Source organism: Thermobia domestica, chromosome 9, assembly GCF_964235325.1.
Source record: "Thermobia domestica chromosome 9, izTheDome1.hap1.1, whole genome shotgun sequence".
Classification (NCBI taxonomy): domain Eukaryota; kingdom Metazoa; phylum Arthropoda; class Insecta; order Zygentoma; family Lepismatidae; genus Thermobia; species Thermobia domestica.
In genome coordinates, this window is record NC_137462.1 from 5,594,984 (window position 1) to 5,610,083 (window position 15,100).

Consider the following 15,100-nt stretch of genomic DNA (forward strand, 5'->3'; position numbering starts at 1 on the left):
GTGTTTAAGTTTCTCTGCATTCACTGCTAATCCCATGTCCCTGCAGGCGTTTAATAAAACTTTTTTTTTTCCTATGCTTTCTATTGATAGCTTTTCAGAAATACTCTTCTTAGTAGAATATTTATTTTTTACCTGAAATCATGGTCATAAATCTTGAATGTTATTAAGTGCATAAATTTATGTTGTATTATTTATTAAAATCTAGTTCTGTCAGTTTCAATCACCACATTACTCTGAAAAACAGTTCACTGGTATTGTGTGATCAGAACACTGGAGATGTATTATTAATAAGCTTATATTTGGTTGTATTTATTAACTGAATTTTTTGTTTTCCAGGATAAGCGAATAACGGTGGTTGATGCGTTGGCCCACCCGTACCTGGACGAAGGTCGTCTTCGTTATCATTCTTGCATGTGTAAGTGCTGCTATACCACATCTGGAGGCATGAGACAATACACGACAGACTTTGAACCTGTAGCCATCCATGCTTTTGACGACCTCTGGGAAAGAAAGCTCACGTCTGTACAGCAAGTCAAAGGTTACAACACATTTACTTTTGATTTTTATATTTTTCACTTATTTAGATGTTGGTTAAATTTTACAACGTAGCTTTTTGATGTGCATGATATCAAGTAGCCAGTACTTTCAAATGTAACAGTTTTATCCAACGGAGAGAAAAGTTTTAAAATTTCCGTGTTGCCCACCAACCTATGGTTGAGGTGAACAAGAAGACTATTTTACTGTGGCGAAGTTAGAAGGACGTCATGTCTATGTGGAGATACTACATCATGTAAAATTCAATATGGTGGGGAAAAAAAAAATTCTCCTTAGAATCTAAATAGCTAGATATAATTTGGTGAATGAAGAATCGACAGTTTGTCATAACGTCAAGTATGACACTGGGTGTAGGTTGTACAGTGTCCTCATTATTAAAATCTAAATAGAAACACCAAGTGTGGTTATTACTTTCTTCGTCCGGTAAAAATTCTAAAACCAAATGCACAATTACGTTGTTAGATCTATTTATTCTCAATCTATACTTTTACTATAATCACAGTTCATTAAATCGATCGTATTCAACAAGCTAACTAAAATAAGCTTTCATCACAATCTTAAATCTTACTGCATACATTTTAAATCTTTCTCATTATCTTGTCTTATCAATCTGTCTGTACGTTTGCACATGCTATAAAACTCTCTTAAAACTACCAGCTCGCGCCGTGTGGACTTTGTGGTGGACAAACACCGTGTTCGTGGGTTTTCTCGGGGTTCTCCTGTTTCCTCCCACTTTCTTCATTCCACCATTTCATTCATTTCTCATAATCACCGTCTCCTTTAGCCTAACCGGCATAACTGTGGGACGTAAAACTTAAAGATTTCATTTCATTTTTTTCTCTTAAAACTACCGTAACAGTGTGTGCCGCTTTTGAATGCACTTTGTGTCCCGCTCAGATATCCAACACTCATGTACAAATGCTGTCATTGCCGCTTAACCATAAGCCGTTTACCATGTCACCAAACTTAGTGCAGGGCTTATTTATGGACTGCTCCAGCGCCATCTGCTAGCGATTGGCTGAACTACGTCTAGCCTAGCGGCGAGCACGTTGTCCGCACGCTGCAACGCCCTCTCCCTTACAGTCGCATCAGGAGCTTTCTAGACCTGTTTCTACGTGACTCCCCAGTTTGGCTCACTACGCTGAGTGGACGCCGAAAATTGGGAAGCGCCGGCCGGGAATCGAACCTGCGACCACGCGGACATGAGTCCAACGTTTTAACCACTAAACTACGGTGTTCCCGAGTTCGAAAACTTACATGAAGAAAACATCTTTACTATATTCGGCTGAAGATACAACGCAAAATTCAAGTGTTAATAAAAACAGAGTGAGAGAGAGAGAGAGAGAGAGAGAGAGAGAAAGAGTATAGAAAATAACAAAAAATTAAAAATTAGTGAATCATTCATTTAAAAAATCACAAAATGATTCTTACATACACCTAAGAAGATATGATTTGTACGTTTTTTTATTTCTTTTTATTAATCTGCTTGATAAACAATGAGTAACTGGCATTAACTCTCGGCGAAGTGTTAACAGATTCGGGTCCCATGTTAATCCGTGAGTCCTTGCCTTCTAACTTCAGCCTCGGTGTTGATAAATTCCAAACTCCCACTACAAATTTTAAGCAAAGCACTGGCCGTTTGAAATCATAATACTATATTAATATAAAATTTTCTGTTGCTGTTTCGACTCGCGCGGAAGCTATTATCACAAGCATTACGTTACGTACCCCTTGCAGGTTGAAACTCCTGTATTTTCATGAATAACTGTTTTTGTATGTTCTTTAAAGAGAATGAGCCAAAGGAATTACAGAACAGTACAAAAACAGTTAATGATGGAAACATAACGAGTTCCAGCCAGCAAGAGATAGGAAACCCTTGCGATCATGACTCCTGCGCGAGTTGTAATATCAACATAAATTAAAACGAAGAGGACCACAGATGCAAAGATAGGCACATTATTATATAGTAAGATATACCTTATAGCAGTGGTTCTCAACCTTTTTTTTTGACTGACGACACACGTTACTGAACGTCGCGACACATTTGTTTGATATTTTTATTATAAATAACAAATATAATAATATCTATTATATAGTGAAGCCTATTAGTTTTTATAATGACTCGATACTGCACTGAGCATTATTGCTACTGCTGGAGGTGTTGAATGGTACAGTCTGTCTCGATTAACTAATTATTATTGAATTCATGATTTTTGAATTCTAAAATTTCGCGACACACTTTAAAAGACTGCGTGACATCGGTTGAGAACCACTACCCTATAGTATATGTCGGTAATTATAAATAAATATCGTATTTCGAAAAAGAGCACTGGCGATTTTACTGTGGTACTTCCGCAACAATTTTTATAGAGGTAGTTGGTGAGTACTTCAAATTATATGCCTCTAGCCAAACTTCATCTATAAAAATTGTTGCATGAGTACCTTAGGATTCTGAAACATGGAAATTTGGATAGAAACATATTAGTTCCTAAGCGAAGTCTTGACCCGACTACGGTAGGTCCCATAGTTTCTGAGCTATGGATCTTTAAATTTCAATTTTTCATGATTTCGGCAGCCTATAACTCCAAAATGAAGCATTTGTGCACCCAGGTTGGTCTATACTTTTCGTCTTATCTTGGCGTCTGGAATTACCTCTCAAACGTTGTCGGTGTTGTTTTGAAACACCCTGTATATAGTAACTTCATTTTTTCATTTGCATCGCCTTTGACCATTTACTTATTTCATAACTTAGCATTTTCACCTGAAACTGCAGATTGAAGAGACAAAAATAATTAGCTTTTATGTTAGATATATAGTAATATTTTATTATTTTAATTGATTGATTGATTATTTCACAAATAAAAACAGTGGTCTTTGTGATTTACTGATATTCTTAAATATAATTTGTGTTAGTTAATATAACATACAGTTTAAACGGTCGTTCAGATGAAACCGAGACAAAGTTTGGAGTAAGGTATATTCCTTATTGAAACAACATATTGCACTTCTAAACAATGCTTTTATTCTCGCAAGTAACAATGCCACTTTTGACTATAAACGTTTCAGCGACTTTCGTCATCTTCGCCAGTACAACTTTTTAAAGGAAACAATGTTATAAAAGAACTACATTGTTGATGAATTTCCTTCTTATATATCAGCACGTTAAAACTAGTGTATCCCTCTTCCGCTATGTGGAAATAAAATACGTGTTAAAGAAATTCAACGACAGGTAATTTTTGTAGTAACGTTGTTTCCTTAAATATTTTGTACTGATGAAGATGACAAAAAATCATTGAAACATTTACGGTCAAGAATGCCATTGTTGCGTGCTTACGTGAGTAAAATGGTTTTGTTTATATTAAATATACATACCCAACATCGTTCAGTTCTCTCGGAGTGAACGAACCAGTTTGCAGATTATTCTTTAACGTAGTGAAAACTTAATTTTGTCTAAAATCGTGTTCACCTTACTTAAATTTGTCTTGAGATTTTTAACGTAAGAACGTTCCCTTTTGTTGGTGATTGTGCATAATAAAAACGAGTACATTGTTAATAATGGCACGTCTTACTAATATGTTTCGCAAGCTTCATTTGTCTTTTTATAAATCCAGAACTGTTTCATTTGAACGATTTGTCATCCTAGTTAACGTTATATAATTCGTGAAGTTTTCGCTAAAAATTTGTTGTATCATGTGAAACTTAAGTATATTCTGCTGACTTAAGTATACTTTGCTGACATAGCAAAATTTTCATCGTTGTATGTGGGTTAAAACTTTATATATTAAAAAAAAAAATCTGAATGTTATGTAGTAAGCACTCAGTCAACTGCACTATAACTATGATACTTTTTAGTGACTGTTCAGATTACTATAGTGATCGCAAAGAGTCGTGAAGCTTGACCTAGATTCACCAATTTCAGCACGCTAACCCCCATCCATGAAATCTAGCCAATGTCGTGTCTCGCGCTATATCGAGAACATCTCTTGAGGGTAGTGTTGTTGGATTGCCGCTACATTTCGTTTTGTTATTGTTGTTTTATATTTTTACTATTATTATTACCGTTTAATTCTAATAATTGTCAGTGTTCGTGTTATAGTTCTTTTAAGTGCTGTTTTTCCGTCATGCCTTCTAAGTTGGGCACTACCGTTTCACGTTTTCTCAAGTGTGCGTTCGGAAGGCATCTCCATGAATTGTGCCGAATTCTTCTAATGAATTACACGTGAGACAAAACAGGTCTATGATTGGTGTAGAGCTTGGCTTCATGAGTCGTCGCGGTCACGTTAGTACAAGAAATTTACATTATTATATTAACAAACTTTTGACCTCATTATTTACTGTGGACATGATTTAGTGCAAGATTAAATTCTAAGTAATAGAATTACCTGTAAGATTAAATTCTAACTAATAGAATTACCTGTAAGATTAAATTCTAATAGAATTACCCGTAAGATTAAGTTCTAAATAATAAAATTACTTGTAAGATTAAATTCTAAGTTATAGAATTACCCATGATTTGCCCAGATTTTCTGAGGAAGGGAAAAGAGTACTTTTAGAAATTATTATAAACATGCATCAATTCATATCCTTTAAATAATTTCAGAATATCAGTAGTGTTATTAGAAAAGTATTAACGTTTTTTTTTTCTTTCTTTCTTTTACAGAGGAAATGCATAAATTTATTGCGGAGCAGCTGAATTCGAGTCGAGTGCCACTGTGCATAAACCCTCAGTCTGCAGCCTTCAAAAGCTTTGCCAGGTAAGGCTGCAGCCAGACAATGAGGGAGAGCAAACAAATAGATACCTCCTTCTGAGACATTCTCTGTTCAAAGTGGTTGATAAAGGCCGAAGAGTTCTTCACATTTAATGGTACAGTACAGTCCATGACTTCCTTTTATTTACATATGCTTCTTTCTTTTTTAAAAAAAATAGAAAAAATAAATAATTGATTAATTACTTGTTGTGCCTAACGAGAAATATAATAAATTTCTTTTATTGAAACGCCATAACAGAAAATTAAATTAACAGGAAGCTTCTATTTTCTTTTTTTCATAAAGCACAATTTATTAAATTTTACTATTGCCTTAAACCTTACAACCAATCATTTTTCCTTTCTTTAAATATATACTATATTTTTTTTTCTAAAAAAAAAGGCATTTTTATTTTTCTCTTAATTTTGGTGCGGAAAAAAAATACACATTCTATTATTTATAACTTAGTAACACAAATTCTTATTTTCAGAAACATTTAAAATATTTTTTGGTCTTCTTTCGTGCGATGTATGTTTGTACATATTGATGTATTTTAAACACAATTTTAAAAAGGTTTTTGGAGCACTTATATAAATATTATATAATGCATGTATTTGCTTCCCCTAAATGATGCAGTTCATTATTTTATTTTTTTAAAGGAAACTCCTTTGAATTTTAGCCTCAAAGGTTGGTTCCGATTTGTCAGTGTATATCGTGTTATTTCAGTATCATAAATTTATTTACGGAATATGAGTTTTTCTTTCGCTGTAATGGACGAGGAGAGCATTTTTTAAAAATATAAACTAAAATAAAACTTGTAATAATTATTTGCTGATACATAATTAACAGTTATGCTTAATGTTTTTGTTAAAAAAAGAAAATAAAAGTAAATGCTCTTCTTTTAAAAATGAAAAGATAATAATTAAAGCAAATGAATATACTCTTAAAAGAAAAACTAAAAACTGAATGAAATAACACAAATATGCTGATAACAACGCTGCTCTTTTGAATTTGATTATAAAAAAATGTCTTTTTTTATTCTGTAATGTACAATCCATAACTTGAAGAGATTGAATCGAGTGACACTCGCAGACAGGGTAACAAAGTGCAAGTAGGGTAGAGAAGGAAAGCTAAATTATAATATAAACTGTACAAGGGCATGAGCGGAGAGTGAAGGGATATTTTTTTCGCGTGAGATTTTTTTTCCCCCAAGGAAAAGGCTTGTATGTAAGAATCGATTGTGGACGTTGTTTTTGTATCTTATAAAAGAGCAGATGGAAAACATGGACTGTACATATAAATTGTAGTTTTAAGTAGAAATTAGTTTATAATTTAGTTCCTATTGGTGGTGGTGGTATTATGTACATAGAATTTCTTTTCGTAGCTCCTGAACTCTGTTACTGTGAAAGCTATTTTTTTCTGTTAAGAGAGACAATCCTTGTTTAAAGTTCAACAACCTCCTATCCACGTTTCGCGATTTTCTAATATCCACTGGGTACCTATATATTAAAATGCTATAAAAGTTTATATGTTTGTAGTCACTTCTTTCGATGGTGACCTCTCGGGAACCATAGACTTCAGAAAGATGCTGTTTTCACTGATCGTTTGCAAATTTTGTGTAGATTTTTCAGTTATAATTGAGTATTTTTTTTAAAAAAAAAACATGGCCGTTATTTCTTTATTGTATTATTTTTGTTTTATTTATTTACAACTTTATAGTATATTTTAAAAAATTATTATAAAAGTTTACCCTTAAAGAATTTTTATTAAATTCATATTATCAATTGACCACTTATCAAAAATCCTCAAATCCTCCTTTTTCGCTTGTACCAAACCACTCTAAACAGTTATGGACGATCGTAATTTTGAGCAATGAATTGTTACCATAATTGAAAACTATTATTATTTTGATATTTACAATAATTATCTAATTCTCACTAAATAATTATGAAAATTTGCCATCTTATAAACTATTTTTATCAACTTTATATCGTTACTATGAATAACAACGTGTGGTCGTTTCGAACTTCGTAATATTTAATTAAATGTTTATTTATCGATATTAGTACTTGTATGTTACACTCTACGTTGAGATTAATGACTTACGAGCTTAATTGTCTGCCATACTAACCATCTTCTTTAAATCAACATTAATTAATTGCACTTGCATTATATAGGTAGTTTGTACTGAAGTTTACACTATTTGTAATCCTCCGAAGATGAGCGGAAAGTCTACTTTATTATTACTAAATCCAAGGGGAATCGGAAAATTTTAATTATCTTAAACTATTGTGCTGCCAAAATGTCTTGAGCCGTGGCAAAAATGCGAACTAAAGCTCACACCCCGACACACCCACACGTTGAGCCAATAAGGGTTCAGCAGCTGCTAAGCGAGAGAGCCTTAGCAAAAGAGAGTGGAATTCCTTTAGCCGACAGCAGCGCCTGAAACGGAAGACTAGGTGTCAAGTCAATGTGGTATATTTATAATAGAGTAATAGAGAGAAACTGTTAAGTTTTATGCTCTTTGTTAAAACTTCTCAGCATAGTCTTCATGTAGAATTTTTATATATATGATGAAAACTCCAGCTGTCGAAAACTGTTATTGTAGAACCCTGCTGATTACATTAAAAAAAATATATATATATCTTCCTCCACCTCTATTATGACATGATCTTTGTTGTCAAGATGACAACCTCAAATTGGATTTTTCATTTGTGGGAACAGCAAAAAGCTGTTTGGTACCAGATCAGGAAAATTGAACGGGTGTGGGAGTATATCAAAGCTACGTCTATCAGGTTCAACAGACGCTGTTTGGAATACATAAGTGGATGCATTGTCTGCAAGGAGACGGATCCCTCTGGGGAGCGTACTGAGATGTTTTTGTATAGCAATATTTTGTAACTACCTTAGAAGCCTTAGAAGTGAGCAGTAGTCTGTAAAGGATGACCCTATAACAGTCCCAGGAAACAGAGAGCATAACCTTACCGGTAGACTTTTGCACCTTTGCCTTTTCGGGGAAAGTTAGAAGAAATGCTTCCAACCCTCGCTCATCTCTTTTGTCTCAGCATATAGATATATCCATCATCCATCCACAGTTATCAGGTGAACAAAATAAAAAGCTTATCTTACTTCAAAAGATTCAATAAGTAAGTAGAAATGTCGCGGCACGTTTGTGTCTGAAGAGGAGTCAACAAACGCGGAATCTAACTTGCTGGCACCTTAGATATATATGCAGTTCTTCATGAATTATTTTCCACACACTGCCATAGTTGAATCCACTTTGCTACATGATGCTATGGATGGTTATTCGACGGTCTTCCAGGATCATCTCTTCGATTTTTCTCAATGTGGCGTCGTCGTCCAGGTCTTACCTCTAAGAGATATGTGATCTGTTAGGGAATTCCTTTTCAACTTTGCAACAATGACAATCATACACCATACACAAACTTCCTTTAATCATGAATTTTCCGGACACTGTAACCCTTCAAATGCAGAAACTATCATGTTACGAGCTTTTATCTTCTTCACTTTACTGACAACTAGCGCCATCTGTAAAGAAAGTGAATGACATATTTTCAGTAAATCATACATGTAAGGTTTAATGTCTGCACAGGCAAAATTACATCAAAATCACACAATAACTTAAAGGGGAAAATTAGAATTAGATCTTTAGATCTAATATGGAACGGAGCAACTTTATTTTCCCGCTACACTTTACAGTTAATCGTAAATCTTTGATTCAGTTCTAGGGTTGATCTTATTCATATAGCACAAATTACGATGGGAAAAGTTAAAAAATTAATTAAATAAAAAAAAATAAATAAAACTGGTTAGATTGAGAGGATAAATAGATAATCTGACTCCCTTCCCATAAACAGATGATAATGATGGTGTACAATTAATAACATTTAATTGAAAATTAATTCTTTTCTTTGTTCTTTTTCCAAAGTTTTTTTTTTTTAATACAATGTTTATTGTTATAGCATCACTATGTTTGAACGTATTTGATTTTTTAATGCGAAACGTATTAAATAAAATCGAAGATTTGTTGAACGAGCTAAGATTCCTGTCTCTTGAAATCCTGATTCCAATAGTGCTAATTGTCTTTTTCAAATATCCATGTGGTTTCTATACGTTCCATTGAAACCGTGTACAACAACTCTGTATGCCAATTGAAGTTATGTAAACCAATATACAGGGTAACTTGCACGGGCGTCTCTAGCGGAGGGACGAGGGGGACGCGTCCCCCCCCCCCCCAATATTTTGAACTACAAAATATTCAATATTTTATTCTATAAATAATAATAATAATTATATTTATTTGGAATATAATATTCAGGCTGTGAAACGATTGTAATCGAGTTCTTGATATACCTTAGGGGGTCCGTGAAGGTAAGCAGAAAGGTAACAAATAGAATCGAAGTTAATAAACAGGTTGGGCTAGGTAGTACCATTTAAATCACTTTCTTTGATGTCCCCTCAAATTTTACATGCCAGAGACGCCAGTGGTAATTTTACCCAGTTAGGGCAAGTAGTATTCTAGCAATTCCAATGTTGTAGAGCTTGTCACTAGTAAACATTTTTTGTTGAACAGTGCAGACTATGTTGAAATCTGTGTTATTTATTCAAAAATAGAGCCAAACGTTAACTGTGTAATAATTTAATAGTGTACTAAAATTCTGACTTACGTAACTTCCGCAGTGATTGTTCCGGAAGACAAATGAAGTTCCATTGTATCTGGGAAAGGGAAAGATTCATATTAGAATCAAACGCGGATACTCTCAGTTGTGCGTAATCCTTTAAATGTGAGTAATTGCAGTTTAACTTTCGGCGAAGCGTAACTGATTTCATACATAAATTCCTTGATACTTGGCCATTTCCAGCAAAATACAGACTTACTTTCTAGCAGCCGTAGATCAGACACACATAACCCTAGACTCATGAATAAGTTGTTGTGCATAGAATGGAAGAGACTTTTAATATAATTTACTCACATTCAATGAATTCTTGGTTTCAGAGTGTAGAGGAAAACTTATTTGAAATACAATAATGAATCACATTGGGCTGTTCTCTACCATCGGACAGCTAAGTTTATATTACAAACAAAATATACATGGAAACACAGCGTCACATGTACCCCGCAAATCAAATGTCAATACACCATTTACTCCGGACTTCATTTTTTAGGTGTTTTTAAATATTTTAATTGTACTATAGAGAAAGTTTTGTTTAACTTTCCATGCTTGCCTTGACGTATCTTCCATCGGTGGTATTTCATGAAACAAAGCGGAATGTCACATGCGCTATGCAGCCCTATGTTCAATACTCCCTTCATTTCGCTATCGTCGCCCATTAGACCACACCAACGCAGAATTTTCAGTAATATACTGCCTCTCATACACTAACAGGCATTTATTAAGAATAGCATAAAAACAACAATATAGCAGCAGTGAAGTAAAAAATGTAAAATAAGTATCAATGCGCATGATTTCCAAGGTATATATTTTGTAGCTACTTGATAAGGTAGTGGTTAATGTCCTTATTCAGTATTGAGGCATATGAGGTAAGATTTACAGTTTAACTGTCATCCGAATACTCTCATGGGAGAACACGGTTATTATATAAGTATATGAATAGTTATACTCACTCATCTTAAGCATGTCTTTCTGTAAGCCTTGTTCATATACACTATGGTTAATGAGGTGTTGGAATTAGTACTTTAGTTTTCCACCAATGATGTATTAACGACATAAATAATACAGCTTTACTTTCAATAATATTTCAAGAGATTTTCCAGTTACATTCAATGAATTTACCAAAAAAAAAAAAAAAGTTGGAATTTCCCTTTATGTCCAAGTGGCAATCGTGTGTATATTTCTGTGCAGTACAATCGCGCAAATCCCGGGGGGATGAGGGAGATATGTCCCCTCCTATCTTGGAACTGGGAGGACTGTCTCCCCAATAATCCGATTTGAAATGTGTTTTTTTTGGGAAAAAATGTGATTATTTGTGTCCGATTGCCACAAAGGAAAGTGAGATGAAATTGATGTGCCCCAGAATAAGCCTCAAATCTGCCCGCCTCTCAATGTTGAAGACAACTCTGCTCCCTGATCCTGCACAGCATTGTTTTTCAACTTCACAAATATTTTGAGCATCGCTTAAAAAAAGTCTTACTTGTTCCACCCCACACCCCCAATGTTGAAGATGGATTTGCGCCGCTGGTGCAGTACATAGTCCAACCCATTTGTACCCAAAAGAACATAGTCCAACAAGGCCACTTATAACTTCATAGGCCCCGTACAAATTCGACGGGAATTTTAAAAGAATCACGTAATTTTGAAGAAAGGATGAAGAAAACTTATATATTCCCGTCCCGATCCTTCCAAACGCCCACCTTCCCGACATTTGTTGCAGTCATCCCCCTTCCCTAGGTGCGGTGGAGTTTCTTGTCTCCTATACAAACCTGCGCAGTGATTTAATAATTCTGTCTCATGTAAATAAATTCAAATAATACCATACTTTTCTCTATCTTGTAGCGGATACATTTGAAAGAAATTTTTGTCGACTTCTCTCTCAGCAGTAGGAGAAAAGATTTACTGGGAATATCCTAACCCTGTCTTCGGATAGATTCGCTGATGAAAAAGAACGAATCTATCAAATGCTGGACCTTCCAGAGAATAATAATGTGATTCGTGTGTTTAATAACATTGTACAACAAATGTTAGGTCATGTTCTCTCTTTTAGTTGAAATCAGGTGATTTTAACTAAATTAGAGGTGCTAAATCGATGTGTGAAGTCCTTTTTCTTCTAATATGTACCATTTATATTGTGCAGTTACATGAAATTTTATTAACACAGACATGGGATAGGCATTTTACGTATACAGATTTCTACGGAAATGACAGTTGTAATCTTTTTCTCTTGTATCTATCCGAAAACATCTCTCTGATGATAGTCCACCATCCACTGAATCGCTTTTCAAATATTGCAATAGCCTGGTAGAACCTTTCCCCATATTCACCACTATCAGACCCTAAATTTTGTGGAAAGAAGTCTAAATGTTAATACAAAATATGTAATTTCAGACTAAACCCACCTTCTTACAAGGCTGTCTATAATCTTTATTATAAATTAACTAGAAATGTTACAGTTTCGGAAGTATATCACTTCCTTCTTCAGACTACTATTCCAACTGAAATCATAAATAACATTACATCATTTGTTATCTCTACCAATCAGGAATCACTTTTCATTAAAATTCAATATATATGTCCATTGTGACAATTTTAAATTCTTAACAGACATAATACATTGTTAACAAATCTTTATATTTCTTTTAACCTATATTAACTAAAATAAATATTAATTAACTATCTAAATATTGAAATTTTCTACCTGAATATTGAATACTAATTACTGGTAACTACCTGAATATTGAAAAAAACTACCTGAATATTGTGTGTTTTTTCAATATTCAGGTAGTTAATTAGTATTCAATATTCAGGTAGAAAATTTCAATATTTAGGTAGTTAATTAGTATTTACAGTATTTTAGTTAATATATGTTAAAAGAAATATAAAGATTTGTTAACAATGTATTATGTCTGTTAAGAATTTAAAATTGTCAGAATAAACATATATATTGAATTTAAATGAAAAGCGATTCCTGATTGGTAGAGATAACAAATGATGTAATGTTATTTATGATTTCAGTTGGAATAGTAGTCTGAAGAAGGAAGTGATATACTTCCGAAACTGTAACATTTCTAGTTAATCTAAAATAAAGATTATAGACAGCCTTATAAGAAAGTTGTATTTAGTTTGTGTTTAAGATGGACACAAGGCCTTTATATCGTAGTAATTTCAGAGATCTGTGACATCCCATGGTTTGGAAGCAGAGCAATCACTAACAATAGTTTTATAATTTGGAGCTTTAGTATTACCAGAGAAATTAGAGCACACTAACTTGAATGCTTGCTATGCTGCCTTTTCTATATCCGATACTGTGTATTCAAACTCTCTATTGTGCATGACAGTTCTTATTTATGAGCCCTTTCGTTCATCTTTGCGTCACTTGAGCTTGGGAATTTTGTCTTCAGATGCTTGAAAGATTTTGATTTAATGCTTTGACAATTTTCATCGAACCTATTTTGATGTGTAATAAGATAGGGAAGGAAAACATCTTGAGGGTTCACGAGTTGTTGACGTCGTCGTGATGACCATCGTTTTCACACGTAATGATTAACTCTGTCACGGCTGTTCCATTCCCGTAGAAAGCAACAAAATTTGGTATACCCTTATTGCATGCCTGTAAGGGTTCCAGTAACTCTATAGACTCCAGTCTCCATAGGTTCGTCACTTGAAAGTATTATATTGAAGGTACTGCAGTAGGTAACATGTGGTGGATGATGGATATTGGATGTAATGTTTTGATTTTAAAGAGATGCCCTTTACATTTGTCAAACAAAAGTAATAGTCACTTACATGGTTTCTTGGCTCCCTCCAAACCATTGGTAGGCAAATTTTGAACCCATTAACAAAAAATTGGCTACTTACCAATGAATCCTCCCTTGAAAAATTTAAAGGTTTTGACGTTTCGGAACTCTTAAATTTTTCAAGGGAGGATTCATTGGTAAGTAGCCAATATTTTGTTAATTTTGAATAACTCCCCATGCGCCCATATAATTATAAATTTTAACCCAGTTCGCGTACCTTGCATCCAGTTTCACAAGTTCCAGGAAGGTGGTACTTATCGCTTATCTTCATCCTCGACTCGGCATCCAAAGTACCGTATATCTTATTTGATAACAGGGATAAGGCGACTTCTTTGACTCTTCAACGTCAGTTCACCGCATATATCTGTAACAAAATGAAACAGGGTTGTTCTTACAGTGACGGAACATTCTGATATACTGAACAGTTTGCTTTTCGTGCACACCACACTGACAGAAACCCAACAAATGTTAAATCTTTACAAACACCTTTAATTGCAAAGCACAATCTTCATGTTGCACAGCATAAAACAGAAGGGAGCGCTTGGTGATGCTTATGTAACAAAACTTTCTCTATATGGTTCAGCATAATGTTTATTTTTATAACAGTGCTAAACTAATAACGATATTACTGTTATCAAGTGGTAGAAAGAAACTTTTAAACGAATTCACAGTTACTTATGTAAAACACGTAATGTATAAAGCTGGTGTTTTTCGGAAAAAACTGTACGTGATACGAAGAAATTAATTGTAATTTCATGTTTTGCTTGCAAAAATACACTAGAAAAACATATTTTTAAGCAAAGGACAAATTTCGTGTTGTACATTGTAATCATGTCTTGTTAACGTGTGCCATATTATTCGTGTTTAGTGGCCAACTGAATTTTTATTGACAGTGGTCAAGTTAAGGTCGTAAGTTATCCACTGAGACGCTTTTTCCTTACTAAAGCTTGGTAACATGTTTACATGCTCATTTTATTCTCTCAGTTGAAATTAATTTCGAAAGCGTGCTACTTCTCGTTGCTTCGTTATTCAGTATGACGAACAATTTCGTATTCTTTCTCTACGTAATGAACATAGGTGGCAGCACTCAACTGACCTAGTTATTGCCAGAAGCCTGAACATGCATTTTAAGGTCGTCACATTTATATATATATGACAAATCAATATTCATCAGACGTATTCATAATGAACATCACAAAAAACAGAAAACAATAAGCATCGCTTTAACGTTTCAACAACTTTGTCGTGCTTTTTTTTGGGTCCCATTGGGATGACCGTGCCATTTTTCTACGTCACAGTCGTAGA

At 34.0% G+C, this 15,100-nt stretch overlaps 1 protein-coding gene across 1 annotated transcript in view; it reads left to right on the top strand.

Moving 5' to 3' along the window:
- The window catches only part of LOC145694359 (serine/threonine-protein kinase NLK-like), a 93,949-nt gene that overhangs the window by 63,317 nt on the left and 15,532 nt on the right, over positions 1-15,100 (top strand). Inside the window, exons 7-8 of the mRNA XM_081770511.1 lie at positions 337-538; positions 5,216-5,309. Of these exons, the coding sequence (XP_081626637.1) occupies positions 337-538; positions 5,216-5,309 (296 nt within the window). The remainder of the gene's footprint in view (positions 1-336; positions 539-5,215; positions 5,310-15,100) is intronic.